Raw genomic sequence first — 16,080 nt, 5'->3', positions numbered from 1 at the left:
ATGTTGTGGGGGTACCTGCCTGCATCACCTCTTTAGCCAAATTCCAGTCACCCCCCACCCCCCTCTTCATACCGCCTTCCTTTCATGATGCTTTATGGTCTTAGATAACCCCACAGTCTGAAAAATATTTGTTACTATATTCCCCACACTAAGATCATCTCTCAGCCTCTTCTGGTGCAGGGAAAATAAACCCAGCTTAACTAATTTCACCTTGTCACTGTAGTGCTTTGATACAGACAATATCCTGGTGAATGTCCTTTATTGTCTCTCAAGTGCAATCACATCCCACTGAGTGTAGTGACCAGAACTGCACACATTACTCTAGATGAAGTCTCTACTGTAAAATGATGTTCCATCTGAGATATTGTATGTCACAATCAAGCCAGCCATAAGCCTTTTTAGCACTTTATCCATCCCTGCTAACACCTTCTGAATTTATAGCCTTATAGATCAACCTGTTCATGAACACACCCCAAGGCCCTTCCATCTACTCTGTATGCCCTATCTTGGCTTGCCCTTCAAAATTACATTACCTCCACATTTCACGTTTAAATTGCATTTGCCATTGCTTCACCCAACTTTCCAGTTGATCTGTATCATGGTGCTGCCTTAGACAAGCTTCTTTTCTATCTACTGTGTCATCAATTTGCATTTCATCGTCTGGGCATCACAAAAATCCAAAGTCACAGCACTGCCACTTGTGATATACCACTGGTTACCAATTTCAAATCAGAAAAGAAACCTTTCACCCTGTTGCCCCTTGCCAAGTCAAATTTGGATGCAATTTGCCAGCTTGCCTTGGATTTCATGTGATCTAACTTTTAATGATTTGGACCAGCTGCCATGGGCTCAAACAACATGCTCCACCAGTCTGGAAATTTAATGATTACATCCATTTAGTTGATGGTTGACTGAAAGGCTTATTTTCATGCTATAAAACGCAATGAAATAGTTTTTTTTTTTGCATTTCTGCCAAAGGAGGCCAGAATTTGTTTTTTTAAAAGCCAATTATTTCCCGAATGAAACACAATCGCAACAATTTCAGTATGACAGTGTGCCACCTTGAAAATTCATCCCAGCATTTTGGATTGTGATTTTTGTTTTCCATACCTGACTGATATCCATTTCGGTCATCCATTGAGTGACACCATTCCCTGACATTTATCACTCAGAAAATTATCACATTATTCTGGAGTGTACTTGTCTGAGAAGACTAACCATAGTTTTATAAACACTGCACTCTTTTCAGCAGCATGGCTCCAGTGCTCTACTGGGAACATCCTTCAGGAAGCTTCTCATTCATTTCTGAAGTTCAGTCACTCTCCTCAGACCCTCTGTCCATCTGCATCCCATCACATATCCCCGACCCCACCTCCAGCATCTAAAATATCCATCCAAGCTCCACCCTAAATCACATAGTGGTAACATAAGCTCTACTCTTCATAAATTCTGTCACAGGCTTCAATTTGTACTTTCCCACCATCAAAGCTCTGATATTTGGGTATCTGCTCTGATTGCATTGAGGTGCAAGACTTTCATGGTTATCTCTGGTTATTTTATGCTTTCAGAATAAAATAAATGAAACTGGATGTTCCTGCAGAAATATCAGGGAGATTAATAACATTCATTGCTATTCAAGGGTAAATTTAATACCTGTTTCCACCTAAGTAGATAAACGAGGTGGTGTGGGAAGGTTGTCATCTAGGGTTCATTGATTCTCCAACAAGGAATGCAAGAATGTTGCCTTGCTGAGATAATTGACATTCAAATACATCGAGTTATCATATTCAAGCCCATTGCTTGAAGTGAAAAATAAAGGCAGGGTCTATATATTGCCAGGTAATATCATGGTAAGTCTGAGCCTGCCAAAAAAAAAATTATGGCACTAAAAAAATAACTTTATCTCATGCATAGTTTCATCTCTTCACATGCTATTGGTGATTTGCAAGAGATGATCATTTCTTTACATTTTTATTCTGATTCTTTCACCTCTCAAGCTTCTCTTTTGTTTGTTTTCTGAACTTGATTTGATATGATACACTCTATCAATGACTCCAAAGGTGTAGAATGAGGAATGATAGGCATTATTACACTTTAAACTTGTAGCTGGCCCAATTCAAAGTGTTCGACTGAGGGCAGGGAGAGGAAGGTCAACCTTTATTCCAAGGTCACAAGGGCAGGAGTTTCCAGGGAGCGAGTCACCAGAGGGGGACGGGCCAGCTACCCTTTGACAGTCACATATGCACATATTTGTATCACCATATTCACCCCCTCTTTTAAAACAAAACCCTGCCAGGCTAAAAGTCCTAGAGGCTCAGGCGGTTGAGTGGCCTCCTTTGCTTTAGCAACCGGAGCATTTCCACCAGTGGTACAATTGTCAGCTCCATTGCTGGTCATGTGTCTTGAGGCTAGGGAGGGAGGGCTTAGTTGTAAGTAGGGGGAGTCGTAGTGGTCGGAGCAGCTGGAACAGGGTGTATGGCCTGGTGGGTGGGGTGGGTCACTGAACTGCACTGAGTCCCTGATGGGTGCAGTATGGGTGTAGATAGGACCTCGGTTAAAGGAGATGGGGAGTGGGCAGGGGTCTCCGGCACTCACCAGGTCCTGGTAAGGGACTTTGTCCTCATGGCCATCTGGGTTCACCACGTAGGAATACTGAGGGTTGTCATGCAGGAGTTGCACCTCTTCAAACAACGGGTCAGATTTATTACCCCTTGCATGTTTCCACAGCAGGACAGGTCTGGGGGATGAGAGCCAGGGTGGTAGTGTGGTTCCGGTTGCCAACTTCCCGGGAAAGGGAAACGTGCAGACCAGAGATCGGATGACATTGAGTGCTTCCGGCAGAACTTCCTGCCAATGGGACACTGCCAGGCCCTTAGATTTGAGAGCCAGGAAGACAACTTTCCAAATTGTGGCATTTTCTCTCTCTACCTGGCCATTTCCCTGAGGGTTGTAGCTGGTTGTCCTACTAGTGGCAATGCCTCTAGCCAAAACGTACTGCCTCAGTTTTTCACTCATAAAAGAGGACCCCTGATCACTGTGGATGTAATTCAGGTAACCAAAGAGGGTAAATATACTGTGGAGCACCTTTATGACAGTGGCTGAGGTCACATTGGGTCAGGGTTTGGCAAAAGGAAACCTGGAGTACTCATCAATGACATTCAGAAAGTATATGTTCCTGTTGAAATCGATACTGAGTCATTCAAAGGGCCATGTGGCCTTTATGAGGTGTGACCTGTTGGGCCAGAAGAGCTTGTGGTTTGCACTCCGCGCAGATCCAACAGTGTCTGGTCAATGACCTGACATCCTCAATGGAGTAGGGAAAGTTCCCTGCTTTCTTGAAGTGAAACAATCTTGTGACTCCAGGGTGGCAAAGGTCATTGAGGAGAGACGGGAGGTGGCCGAGATGCATGCTGGTGCACATCCCACAGGATGCGGGGGTCATTGAGCCTGCCCAGCAGGTATAGGATGTCATAGTTGTAGGTGGAGAGTTCAATTCTCCACCTCAGGATTTTGTCATTTTTGATCTCACCCTGCAATTTGGTATTGAACGTGAAAGCAACGGTTCATTGGTCCATTAGCAGAGTAAATCTCTTCCCGGCCAGGTAATGACACCAGTGGCGTACTGCCTCAATCATGACCTGCTCCTCCTTCTCAATGGAGGAGTGTTGTGTCTCAGGACTGTTAAGGTTGCGGGAAAAAAAATGCTAGTGGCCTGCCTGCCTGCTTGAGAGTGGCGGCCAGTGCGGTCAGAGGCATCGCTTTCCACCTGCAATGGGATCGATTCGTCCACAGCCTGCGTCGTGGCTTTGGCAAAGTCTCCCTTGATCTGGGCTTCTGCCAATAAGGGAAAGGTTGTGGATCTTACTGGGGTTAGACTTTATCTGCATAGTTGGGCACCCATTGGGTATAATAGGAGAAGAACACCATGCACCTTTTAACAACTTGAGGTTGTGTGGGATCAGGAGTTCCATAAGGGATGCAAGCGGTCAGGGTCAGGGACAATGACTCCATGTGCCACAACGTATCTGAGAAGGGCCAGGAGGGTTGTGCTAAACACACACTTGCCCTTGTTGTAGGTCATATTGAGGGACTTGGCAGTGTGGAGGAATTCGGGTAGGTTTGCATTGTGGTCCTGTTGGCTGCAGATAGTGACATTGTCTAGGTAGGGGAACATGGCCGTCAGTTTGTGCTTGTCTACCATCCAATCCTTTTCTCTCTGAAATACAGAGACACCATTGGTGACTCTGAAGGGTACCCAGAGGAGTATTAGAGCCTGCCATCCACTTTGAATGTAGTATACTGGCTGTCTGTTAGACGAAGGGGAAGTTGGTGGTACGCCGACTTTAGGTCAATGGTGGAGAACACCCTATATGGGGCGATCTTATTGACCATGTTGATGATCCGGGGAAGGGATATGCATCCAGCTGCATGAAGCAGTTGATCATCTGGCTATAGTCGATCACCATTATGGGGTTTACTTCCACCCCTGATCACCACGACTTTGGCTCTCCATGGGCTGGAGCTGTGCGCTATGACCCCTTCCACCAAGTGTTGCAGTACCTCAGACTTTATGAATGCCCTGTCCTCAGCACTGTAGCATCTGCTCTTAGTCACTAAGGGTTACAGTCCGGGGTCAGGTTCTCAAATAATGATGGTGGGAGTATGCACAAGGTCGAAAATTCGCAGGCAGAGGCTGACTGCTGTTGGGGGGGAGGGGTTCATGAGCTAGGGTTTGTATACAGTGATGGGTGGTTGGGGCCCGAACGTGATACTCCTGAACTGGATCTGGAAGTCCAGCGCCAGGAGAGTTGAGGCATTAAAAGCAAATGGAAATTGTCATAATGTTCACCAATGCAATACAATATCCGTGGATCTCGGCAGATTGATCCTGTGTGGCCATTGATATCATGTCGCTCATTGGCCTGATGAGGAGAGAGAGTTTGTGAGCAGAGTCTGGGTGGACGAAGTTTTCAGTGCTTCCACTGTCGAACAGGCAGTTTGTTTGTTTCCCATTTATCTCAATCTCCATCATCAAGTGGGTGATTGGGTGAAGGCTGACTTGATCTAAGATGTTGGACGCCAGAGGCGGAAGTAGTTCGGTAAGATGGCGGCCCCCACCTACTCGTCTGCCAATTTTAGGACAGGGATTTTGCCCCTGCATTCTTGCCCCAGATCATGCAGGGCCAGAAATAAATCATCCAGGGACTCACCAAGTTACTGTTTTTTCAAGGCCAGGAGTTACCATCAGTAGACTTTATTTACCCATGGACTGTAGAGGTTGTAGAGCCAGTTTATGGCAGTGGTGTAAGTTGTGCAGCCCCTGATCATTACATATGCACAGCGGCCGACCCTCACTTGCAATAGCTAGAGTTACTTCTCGTCTGAGTCCATGAGGTACTCAGAAGCTTTCAGGAAGCCTATGAAGCACTCGATCCACTGCTCGTACATCTATGGGGCTCTGGGCATCTGTTGGTCGAGGTCTAGATCGCAGCAGTTTGTCCATCCCATGTGGAAGATTAAAAGTGTAATAAATTGATACGGTCCATCAATGACTCCAAAGCCGTACAATGAGGAACGATAGGGTTTATTACACTTTAGACGTAGTTGGTCCGATTCCAAGTGCTCGCCTGAGGACAGGGAGAAGGAGGTCGACCTTTATTCCAGGGTCACAAGGGGAGGAGTTACCAGGGAGTGAGTCACCAGTGGGGGGTGGGCCAGCTACCCATTGACAGTCATATATACACATACTTGTATTCCCACAATGGTTGAAATTCTCCCTGGTTCATGACTGATTTTTCACTATGGCTGGCTTGATAATAAAACATCCAGTATTCCTGTCAAGTGTGTGATATTATATTGCTTCAGTATTTGCAGTTTGTTTCTGTACAAAATTGCTTGCTATGGGCAAAATACAACCTATTCATTTTAACTTATGGTTTACCCAAACTGTAATAATTGCAAGAGGGAATTGCATTGTTTCATCACACTGTACATTATTGATTATATTTAACTTTGTCTGATTTTCCAACCTGATAATTGATCAGTTAATTATTTTTTCTTGTCAGTGGTGACATGCCCCAGCATCAGTTCCTTCTCTTTGGAGCACGGTAGTTGGCGAGTGGTGAATGGATCAAATTATGAATTCAAAACAAAGGTTGTTTTCACCTGTGATCCTGGCTTCTATCGACTTGGACCAACCACTATCACATGCTTGGCTAATGGAACTTGGAGCTGGGGGAGAGAAAGACCACGCTGTCAAAGTAACTATCTTTTAACAATTGTTTTGTTTCACCTTCAACAGTCCCAACACTGATCAATTATATTCCTGTGGGAAAATAAGAACTTAACATCTCAAACATAGGAGCAGAAATAGGCCATTCAGCCCATCGAGTCTGTGCTGCTGTTCAATCATGAGCTGATCCATTTTCCCACACGTGATCCACAAAGTCACAAGTTATCCAGTAAAATTATGTCTTAAAGGGATAGAAGTGAAGAAGATTCACAGAGTAAAAGTACTTAACCAACTGTACTCTCGGGTGGTTAAGATGCCACAATAGAAAACCAAGCAAAGGAATTCATTTATAAAGTGAAGATACATGCATTAAATCTTGGCAAGAGCACTTATGAAATATTGTGGCTAGATCAGAGAAGATGAGAAAAGGTTGGAGTGGAGCATAACTGCCAAATTGATTCCATGGGCCAAAGTTGTAACTTCATATAATTTTCACTGTGAATATTATTTTTTTTTTAAATCCTTCAACACTACAATGAAATTGAAACTTCAAATTAAGGAAATTTTAATTGTTTATTGTAATTAATGGTTTTATTATCACTATCTTAAGTGTCAATCTGAAAATATGTACATATCTTTATAAATAATGCATTCTTGCATACCATATATGCAACCACCATGTGTCAAATTAAATGGTTTGAATTGTCCCAAAATGTCAACATATTGTCCAGAAAATAGTAAGAGAGGTTGGAAACACAGGACACCACAGATGCTGGAGAAGCAATTATTGGGAGGAGAGGAACTGTTGATGTTTTCGGTTGAGAGACTGCATTACAACTGAGAGTGGAGAGAGAAGAAAGATGAGAGGGCATGGGGTGAGTCAAGGGCCACCAAGGAGGCATGAGGGTGAGGAGGAGCCACAAAGAGGAGGGAAAGGGTAGAGTTGGAAGCTGACAAGGAAAAAACGAGCGGTTCAGCTCTTTAATCTCTTGATAAAAGACCCTAATTCAGAAATCGTGTGAGGAATCGTAATTACATTTTTTGTCCCACTGCTCTCTGGCACAAGACAGTGGGATGTGAATGATAGGCTATGAGTCCTGTTTGATTACCCTTCTGTGCCATTTTATTGTGATAAATACAACCCAATCAATCTATTGTCTCATCAATACAGTAATACAGTAATAAATTATCTTTTTATTTTGTAGTTATTGCTTGTGGAGAACTCGGGCATCCTCCTAATGGTAAAAAGATCGGAACTCAAACTACCTTTGGAGCTACTGCCATCCTAACCTGTGACATAGGCTACATATTAGTTGGTTCAACGGTCAGGGAATGCTTGGCATCAGGGCTTTGGAGTGGAACTGAAACAAGGTGTTTAGGTATGACATTTGTAGATACTATTCCTCTTTTCTTTTGTACTTGCCTTTAAAACTTAGACTACAGCTGTAGATTATCAATGATGTTACATAATGTTACATAAATTACATGATTTTAAATACTTCATCATAAACATTAGTTGTAATAGCAATAATTTTAAAAGAATATATTCCCTTGAGATTGAAAGTGACATGTTACCTTTGACTTCTATTTTTAAGCTGGCCACTGTGGAGTTCCTGATCCGATAGTCAATGGCCAAGTGGTTGGAGAGAATTATGGTTACAGAGATACAGTGGTTTACCAATGTAATCCTGGGTTTCGTCTTATTGGTTCATCTGTACGAATATGTCAACAGGATCACAACTGGTCTGGACAGCTCCCAATTTGTGTGCGTAAGTAAGCATGTTGAGACTTTTTCTAGCATGTAGGTCCAAGAATCCATGACGGTGGCAGCATTAGTGGGTAAGGTGGTGAAGAGGGCATCGGGCATATTAGCCTCATTACCCAGGGGATAGAATATAAGAACAGGGATGTTATGAAGCAGATTTACACAACATAGTTAGGCTATAGGTTGAGCACTGGGTGCAGTTCTGACCACCATAGCATGTGAAGGGTCAGATTCCACTGGAGAGGGTACAGAGGAGATTCACTCGGATGTTGCTGGAATGCAATGTTTCACTTTTGAAGACGCAATAGATAGGTTGTGATTTTTCTTTGGGCAGAGAAGGCTGAGCGGGGACCTGATTGAGATGCACAAAATTATGGGTTGCATCGACAAGATAGATAATAGGAAACCCTTCCCCATAAAAGAAAATGTCATAATCTCAAGGATTGAGGTTGAGGGAAATAGGGGAAATGTTTAGAAAGGATCTGAGGAAGAATACTCAGAGGAATTTGAAATACCCAATGGGTCTGGAATCCGATGTGGGTAATGAAAGCAGATACTCTCAGCTTTAAGAAGTTGAAATTATTGGCTACATACAAACCGTTTGGATACCTGGACAGCAAAGACGTGTACATCACAATGCTCTTTATCAACCACAATTCACCATTCAACACCATCATCCCCTCAAAACTGATCAGCAAACTCCAAGACTTGGGCCTCAAAACCCCTCTGTGTAATTGGATCCTGCATTTCCTCACCTCCAGACCCCAATCAGTGAGGATTAGTAAGAACATCTCCTCCACAATCTCAATCAGTACAGGAGCACCACAGGGCTGCATACTTAGCCCGTGCCCTACATGCTTTACACCCATGACTATGTGACTCAGTATGACAACAGCACTGTCTACAAATTTCCTGATGATACCACTGTAGTGGGTTATATAAAAAAACGGCAATGAGTCAATATATAGGAGTGAGATTGAAAAATTGACTGAATGGTGCAGTAAAAATAACCTCACATAGTGTCATCAAATTGTCACCTTTAGCAGGGGAAAACCAAAGGTATATAATCCAGTGATCATTGTTGGATCAGATGTGGAAAGAGTGAGCAAATTTAAGTTCCTTGGAGTCACTATCTCGGAGGACATTTCCTGAACCCAACACAAAGAAAGCTCGTCAATGCCTCTACTTCCTCAGGAGTCTGCGAAGGTTGTATATGACATCAGAAACCTTGGCAAACTTCTCTAAATGTGTAGTGGAAAGTGTGCCAACCAACTGTATGGAGGCACCAGTACACCTGAGTGGAAATCCCTGCAAAGGGTAATGGCGAAGACTAGAACATCAGATTCAGATTTAAAGGCAAAAATCTCCCTACCATTGTGAAAATCTGTATGGAACGCTGCCATTGGAGAGAAGCATCAATAATCAATGATCCACTCCAACCAGGACATGCTTTCTTCTCACTGCTGCCATCAAGAAAGAGGCACAGTTGCCACAAGATCTGCACCACCAGATTCAGGAACAGTTGCCTCCCCTCCATCATCAAACTACTGAACAACAAACTCAGTCAGGAACTCATTTAAGGTCTCTTACCTTGCTTATTATTTATTACTAATTTTTATCTGTATGACATAGTCAGTTTATTTAAATTTCTGTATTTCTTTACATTTCTCTCTTTTGTACATAGGCTAGAAAGACTTGGACTATATGTGATGGAGTTTAGAAGGATGAGGGGAGACGATTTAAATATTTAGAATTATCAAAGGGCTTGACAGGGTTAACTCAGAGCACATGTTCCCAATGATGGGAAAGGGCAGAGTTTAAGAATACAGGGAAGGCCATTTAAGACAGAAATTAGGAGAATTTCTTTTTACCCAGAGAGTTCTGGATCTGTGGAATGCATGGCCACTGAGGGTGGTGGGAGCGGATTTGTTGGATAGATTTAAGAGAGAGTTGGATAAGGCTCTGGTGGGCAGGGGAGTCAGGGGTTATGGGGATAAGGCTGGGATTGGTTATTGAACGATCACCTATGATCCAATAAATGGTGGTGCTGGCTCGACGAGCCAATTGGCCTACTCCGGCACCTATTGTCTATGGTCTACTATCTTTTCTTGAGTACAGTTTTTTTTTTTGCATTACTGTATTACTACAGGAAAAATAATCTCAGGGACCTATGTGATATCATGTATGTACTCTGACGATAAATCTGAACTTTGAACTTTGAATTGAGATTTGGAACCCATGCTATGAGAAGAATATAATTGATAAGAAGTTTATAGTCAGGGTCAAATAAACACACAAACTTTATGTTGCAGTATGTCATACGATGATGCCTATATACTTTGGAGTAAAAGTAGTTTAAAAGCCATTTAGCCATACATCTCTGGACTAATGAAGCACATTAAAGTGCTGGAGAAACATAGCCTTCATAGAAAATAAAAGATGCTCAATGTTTTGGCCTGACCCTCTTTTTCACCAGTGCTGAAAATAAGACACAGTCTTGACTAAAATAGTGGTGGTGAAGGGGGACAGGTTAGGCCTGTTATTGAGGAAGAAGTGGAGAGCCTTAAGGCCCTCTTTATGGAGGATGGAAGTGTATAGTGTTATGGAGTTCAGAGGACCCCAAAACCAGCAGCAATAGATATGCACCACAACACAGGGTTATTTAAACAAAAGTAGTTTTTAATTAAATTTGAACAGGAAAACAGAATTAAACTTTAACTTATTACTTAACCTACCTAACCCACTTAATCCCCGCTCTAATACTAAGCACAGGTGTGTGTAATGTATATTTAAGATTAGAAAAGTTCTTTGGATCACAGTCCAATCTCACCAGTTGCAGGAAATTCTTGTACTGTGCACAGAAGTTAGCCTTAACAAGGTTCACCAGTCTTTGGTGCTTAACAGGCAAATGGTTACCACTCAGGAGGGTTCTTGCGAGTTTTCAGAGAGATTCCTTTTCCAGGACATCCGTAACTGATTCCTTCTCAAACAGTCTTGCTGACAAAACTTGCCCCCTTCAAGGTTCTCCATATGATTCTCTTTCTTTCAGGTCACCTTTCAGACCACCAGTCTTCTCCTTTAATCAGGCAGCCTTCCAAAGTTTGCCAGCTTGTCCTTCTGGAATTGATTTCTGGGTCTCTCTTCTCCCTCTCTGAGAGCAAAACTATTCTGACCCTGCCTGCAAAAATCACATGTTCTCTCAGGCCAGCTGTTTTCTGCAACTTTGTTACTCTTTCTGCCAAAAGCATTCTGCAAAAATTGTGTTTTAAAATGTGTGTGTGCAAGATACTCTAGCAATTCACCCCAAGCCACCTCAAAATACTCTGTCACAATAGAGACTATATTTTCATGGTAAAAAATTAGGCAGTCCAGTTTCATTTGTCAAAGTTACGGAGAGTATGTGAGGTGTCAGATTCAGATTTCAGATTTATTGTCAGAGTACATATATGACATCACATACCACCCTGACATACTTTTTTTTCTTGCGGACAAGGCAGAATGACCACTTATTGGTAAATCAAAAACAAAACTGTACACAGCATAAACGTATACACAAATAAAGAACTGTAAACAGATAACAAATGTAAACAAACTGTGCAATACAGAGATCATTTAAAAAAATCAATAAAATTCACAAGTTAGAGTCCTTAAATGAGTCCCTGATTAAGTTTGTTGGTGAGGGGTCTAATAGTGGAGGGGTAGCAGCTGTTTCTGAACCTGCTAGTACAAATCGAGTGGCATCTATACCTCTTTCTTGAGAGTAATAGCGAGAACAGAGAATATGCTGGATGGTGTGGCTCCTTTATGATTGCTCCTGCTCTCCGTTGTTCCTGTTAGTGGGGAGGGTTTTGATTGAATGTCCTGGGCACTGTCCAATACCTTTTGCAGGGCCTTATGCTCAGGGGTATTGATGTCCCCATAGCAGACCATGATGCAGCTGGTATGCATACTATCCAGCACACATCTGTAAAATTTGACAGGGTTTCTGATGTCATATCAAACCTCCACAAACTCCTGAGGAAGTAGAGGCACTGACGTGTTTTCTTCACTATGGCTTTAGTGTTTTTGGTCCAGGAAAGATCCTCCAAGATAGTGATTCTCAAGAATCTAAATCTGCTCCCCCTCTCCCCCTCTGATCCCCCAATGATCACTGGATTGTAAACCTCTGGCTTTCCCTCCCTGAAGTCAACAATCAGCTCCTTAGTTTTGGTGACATTGAGTGCAAGGTTGTTGTTGGCACAACATTCAGCCAAGTTTTCAATCTCCATTCTCTATGCTGTCTCATCCCCATCGTTTATACAACCCACTGCCATGATGTCGTTGGCAAATTTGTAGATGCTTTTATTTTTTTTACCAAGCCACACAGTCTTAGGTATAAAGTGAGTAGAGCAGGGGACTAAGAACACACCCTTAAGGTGCTCTGGTACTGATGGAGATTGTGGAATAAATGTTCTTACCAATCCTCACTGATTGTGGTCTGGAGGTGAGGAAATCTATGATACAATTACACAGTGGGGTGTTGAGTCCCAGCTCTTGGAATTTTCAGATCAATTCTGAGGGAATGATGGCGTTAATTTTGAGGGGATGATGGTGCTGAACTGTAGTCAATAAATGCGTCTTTATTGTCCAGCTGTTCCAGGTTTCCAGGATGTTAGTAGGTAGGGACTAGACCAAGGAGGATATGTAAAGTCTGATACGGAGATTTGCAGGTTTTAGCTTTCCAGTGTGAAAGATCAGTGCTGGCATATCGGAGGCTATTCCTATCGGAAAAAAATCCCGCAAATACTGTGTAAAAATCATAATAATGTCTACCAGAGAAATTGGGTTTGTGGACCTTGGGTAGGAAGTAGACTTGTGTAGCGTGGTGCCAGAAAACAGTAAGGTTAGATGTGGAAGGAAGACACCAGAAGTGATGGTATAAAGTGGTTTCAGACTCCCAAGTGTAAAAATGTGAAGGAATAAATACAAAAATTTACATTTAAACAAAAGCACTTCACAGAGGGAATCGAGAGAGATTTAAAATGAAGAGCAGGTCAACCAATGTTATAAACAAAAACAGTTTGAATTAAAAGACAATCATAATCAAAGCATTTTCACCAATATGTGATAAAAGAAATCTATAATCTCAAAAAGGCAGACTAATATTTTGACTTAGACACTTCATCAAAATATGTTTAAATTCCAGATCCCTAATGTTTTTAGTTACTCCCTTTTTGTCTTTAGCTTTTGTTTAAAATAGTTTTAATGAGCTTCATTATGGAGGGATTTTCCTTTGACATAGTTTACCTGTATAGTTTGAAGTTGAAGTCAATTTTACGGTTGGGGAATAGATATTGATTTTATAAATCAAGTCGTCACCTTTATTTGTTGTTTATACCATAACTACTAATGCAATGCACAGTAAAGACAAGATAGCATTTCCCGAGGACCAAAGACCAGATTTACATAAATAGCAGTTAATCCACGCTGCTGAAGATCCAACTGTGCTGGGTAGGTCACATCTCCAGAATGGAGGACCATCGCCTTCCCAAGATCGTGTTATATGGCGAGCTCTCCACTGGCCACCATGACAGAGGTGCACCAAAGAAGAGGTACAAGGACTGCCTAAAGAAACCTCTTGGTGCCTGCCACATTGACCTCCTCCAGTGGGCTGATATCGCCTCAAACCGTGCATCTTGGTGCCTCACAGTTTGGCAGGCAGCAACCTCCTTTGAAGAAGACCGCAGAGCCCACCTCACTGACAAAAGACAAAGGAGAAAAAACCAAACACCCAACCCCAACCAACCAATTTTCCCCGGCAACCGCTGCAACCGTGTCTGCCTGTCCCGCATCGGACTTGTCAGCCACAAACGAGCCTGCAGCTGACGTGGATATTTACCCCCTCCATAAATCTTCGTCCGCGAAGCCAAGCCAAAGAATACATGATATACTAGTACACATATGTTCTAGGAATTGAGGAGCCTGATAGCTCTGGGAGAAAAAAAACTGTTGCACAATCTGCAGATTTGGGCCCGAATGCAACAGTAACTCCTTCCAAATGGCAGAAGGGAGAAAAGTTTACAAGAGTCCTTCACAATGTCATTTGCCTTCCACATGCATCGTGTGTTGTAGATGTCCGCCATGGTAGGAAGAGAGACTCCAATGATCTTCTCCACTGACTCCACTATCCTCTACAGGGTCTTAACGTCTGAGCTGTTATAGTTTCCAAAGTTCAGAAAATAGAAACAGACCATGGGTCCTGAGGTGCTGTTTTTTTTCTTCAAGAAGGGTTATGCAGTTTGTGCACATTTGAGGGTAATGATTTACAGCAATGGTTTTCAAGCATTTTCTTTCCACTCACATACCACCTTAAGTAATCCCTATACCATAGGTGTTCTGTGATTAGTAAGGGGTGGGGCAAAATAAAGGTTGAGAACCACTGCAGCAGTGGATTTGAATCTGGGTCACTGGTGCTGTTATAGCATCACAGTAAATTCGGGCTTCAATTACTGGAAAGTGTTTGGAACAGGCTGTGAGCACTACTCCCGCTAATCTGTGCACATGTATATATGCACACATTTTGCAACCAGTGCACAAAGGAAATTAATGTGCACACAAAAGGCTAGTTACCTAAAATAATGTGGTAATTAAAACACATACTTATTGAAAATAACCTCTTAGGTAACTGTTTCTGTTAACTAGTTAATCAGTTTTTCAAATACCACATTTGCACATCATTAATTTACGTCACCTCACCTTTCCTGTTCCGGTTTGCACAGCTGATGGACATAGCGGAAACTTTCTTTAATCTAGTGGGTTTAGCCAAATGAATCAACTCAAAAACAAGCTGAGAAACTGTTTAGGTGAATTTAATTTGGAAATGCTAATGAGAATCAAAAGCTATCAACTGGGTGGAAGTTCTATTAGTCTAGAATGGGTAAGTACCAAAGACAGGAGAGAGAAAAAAAATAACTGCGTGACTTAAATATGTATGTTATTTTGTTGTTATTCTGCGCAGTTTCATGTCAAATCCTTTTGTAAACTTACATAAACTGTGCTATGTGCGAAGATTTTCATATTGAGCATCTGGATAATTTGTCAACTAGCTTTGTAATTGAATGAGTTTTAATTTAACCATTTCCAGCCACATTAATAATAATGTGTTATTATTTAGACATTGCATCACATATCAGTAGAAGAAATGCTCATTAATATTTTATTTAATGGAACAATAAACTGAACAAAGTAGTTTGAAGTATAGAATAAAACCTTAACTAAATATGTTACTTTGTAGAATGCAATCATACTTACATTAAAACATGCCAATGCAGTTTTATTAGCCATGAGAGATAGGCTGTGCCAAAATTATTATGAAACAATTTCAAGTTTACATTGGCACAAGCTATCAGTGTGTACAAGATTTTGTCACAGGAGAAAAATTTGCACGAAAGATATTTGCACACACCGACTCTGAAAAATTAGAGGAGACATTGCCTGTGAGGGGTGGAGAGTGGAAGCAGATAAAACAGTAGGCACGTGGATGTGCAGGGAACAACGGTATAGATATCAGATGCAAGAAACACAGTTTCAGTTTCATTTAATATCATATTCAACACAAACAACATGGGCCATGGAGCTGATGAATGTTCTTGAATTTCAGTGAACCAGGTTGAATGGCCAAGCACCAGCACAAGACAGAAGTATGAATTGTGCAGTGTCAGGAATAGATTGTCCTAAATTTTAGAATTTAGAAGTCCATCATCCTGGTTGATTGCCCAGGGCTGATGCCATAAATAGTCTGTAAAATATCATAAAATGTTATCTGAGTCTGAAAACAGTAAAATACTGGAAATACGCATTACGCCAGGCTCTGTTTGTGGAGAGAGAAAAAGACTTAACACGGTGGTATTCAATTTTTTTCTTTCCACACACTTACCACTGCTCTAGATCCAATTGTTACTGAAATATTTTCTTGAGAAAAATTGTCAATGGCCCATTTCCTTTGGAGTTATGAAACTGTGCACATAACGAGACAATTAGGTACGATTAATAGTACCTAGTACCTAAGTTAGTTTTTAAACTTTTTCTTTCCACTCGCATACCA

At 41.9% G+C, this 16,080-nt stretch overlaps 1 protein-coding gene across 4 annotated transcripts in view; it reads left to right on the top strand.

The window, feature by feature from the left end:
• Positions 1 to 16,080, top strand: part of csmd3b (CUB and Sushi multiple domains 3b) — a 927,060-nt gene that overhangs the window by 830,099 nt on the left and 80,881 nt on the right. For all 4 annotated transcript variants that reach the window (XM_069920534.1, XM_069920535.1, XM_069920537.1 and 1 more), the window contains 3 exons: positions 6,066 to 6,260; positions 7,438 to 7,611; positions 7,828 to 8,001. In XM_069920534.1, coding sequence (XP_069776635.1) covers positions 6,066 to 6,260; positions 7,438 to 7,611; positions 7,828 to 8,001 — 543 coding nt within the window. The remainder of the gene's footprint in view (positions 1 to 6,065; positions 6,261 to 7,437; positions 7,612 to 7,827; positions 8,002 to 16,080) is intronic.

Source organism: Narcine bancroftii, chromosome 2, assembly GCF_036971445.1.
Source record: "Narcine bancroftii isolate sNarBan1 chromosome 2, sNarBan1.hap1, whole genome shotgun sequence".
Taxonomy (NCBI): Eukaryota; Metazoa; Chordata; class Chondrichthyes; order Torpediniformes; family Narcinidae; genus Narcine; species Narcine bancroftii.
Note: the sequence above shows the minus strand (reverse complement) of the source record. Positions and strands in the feature narration are given on the sequence as shown.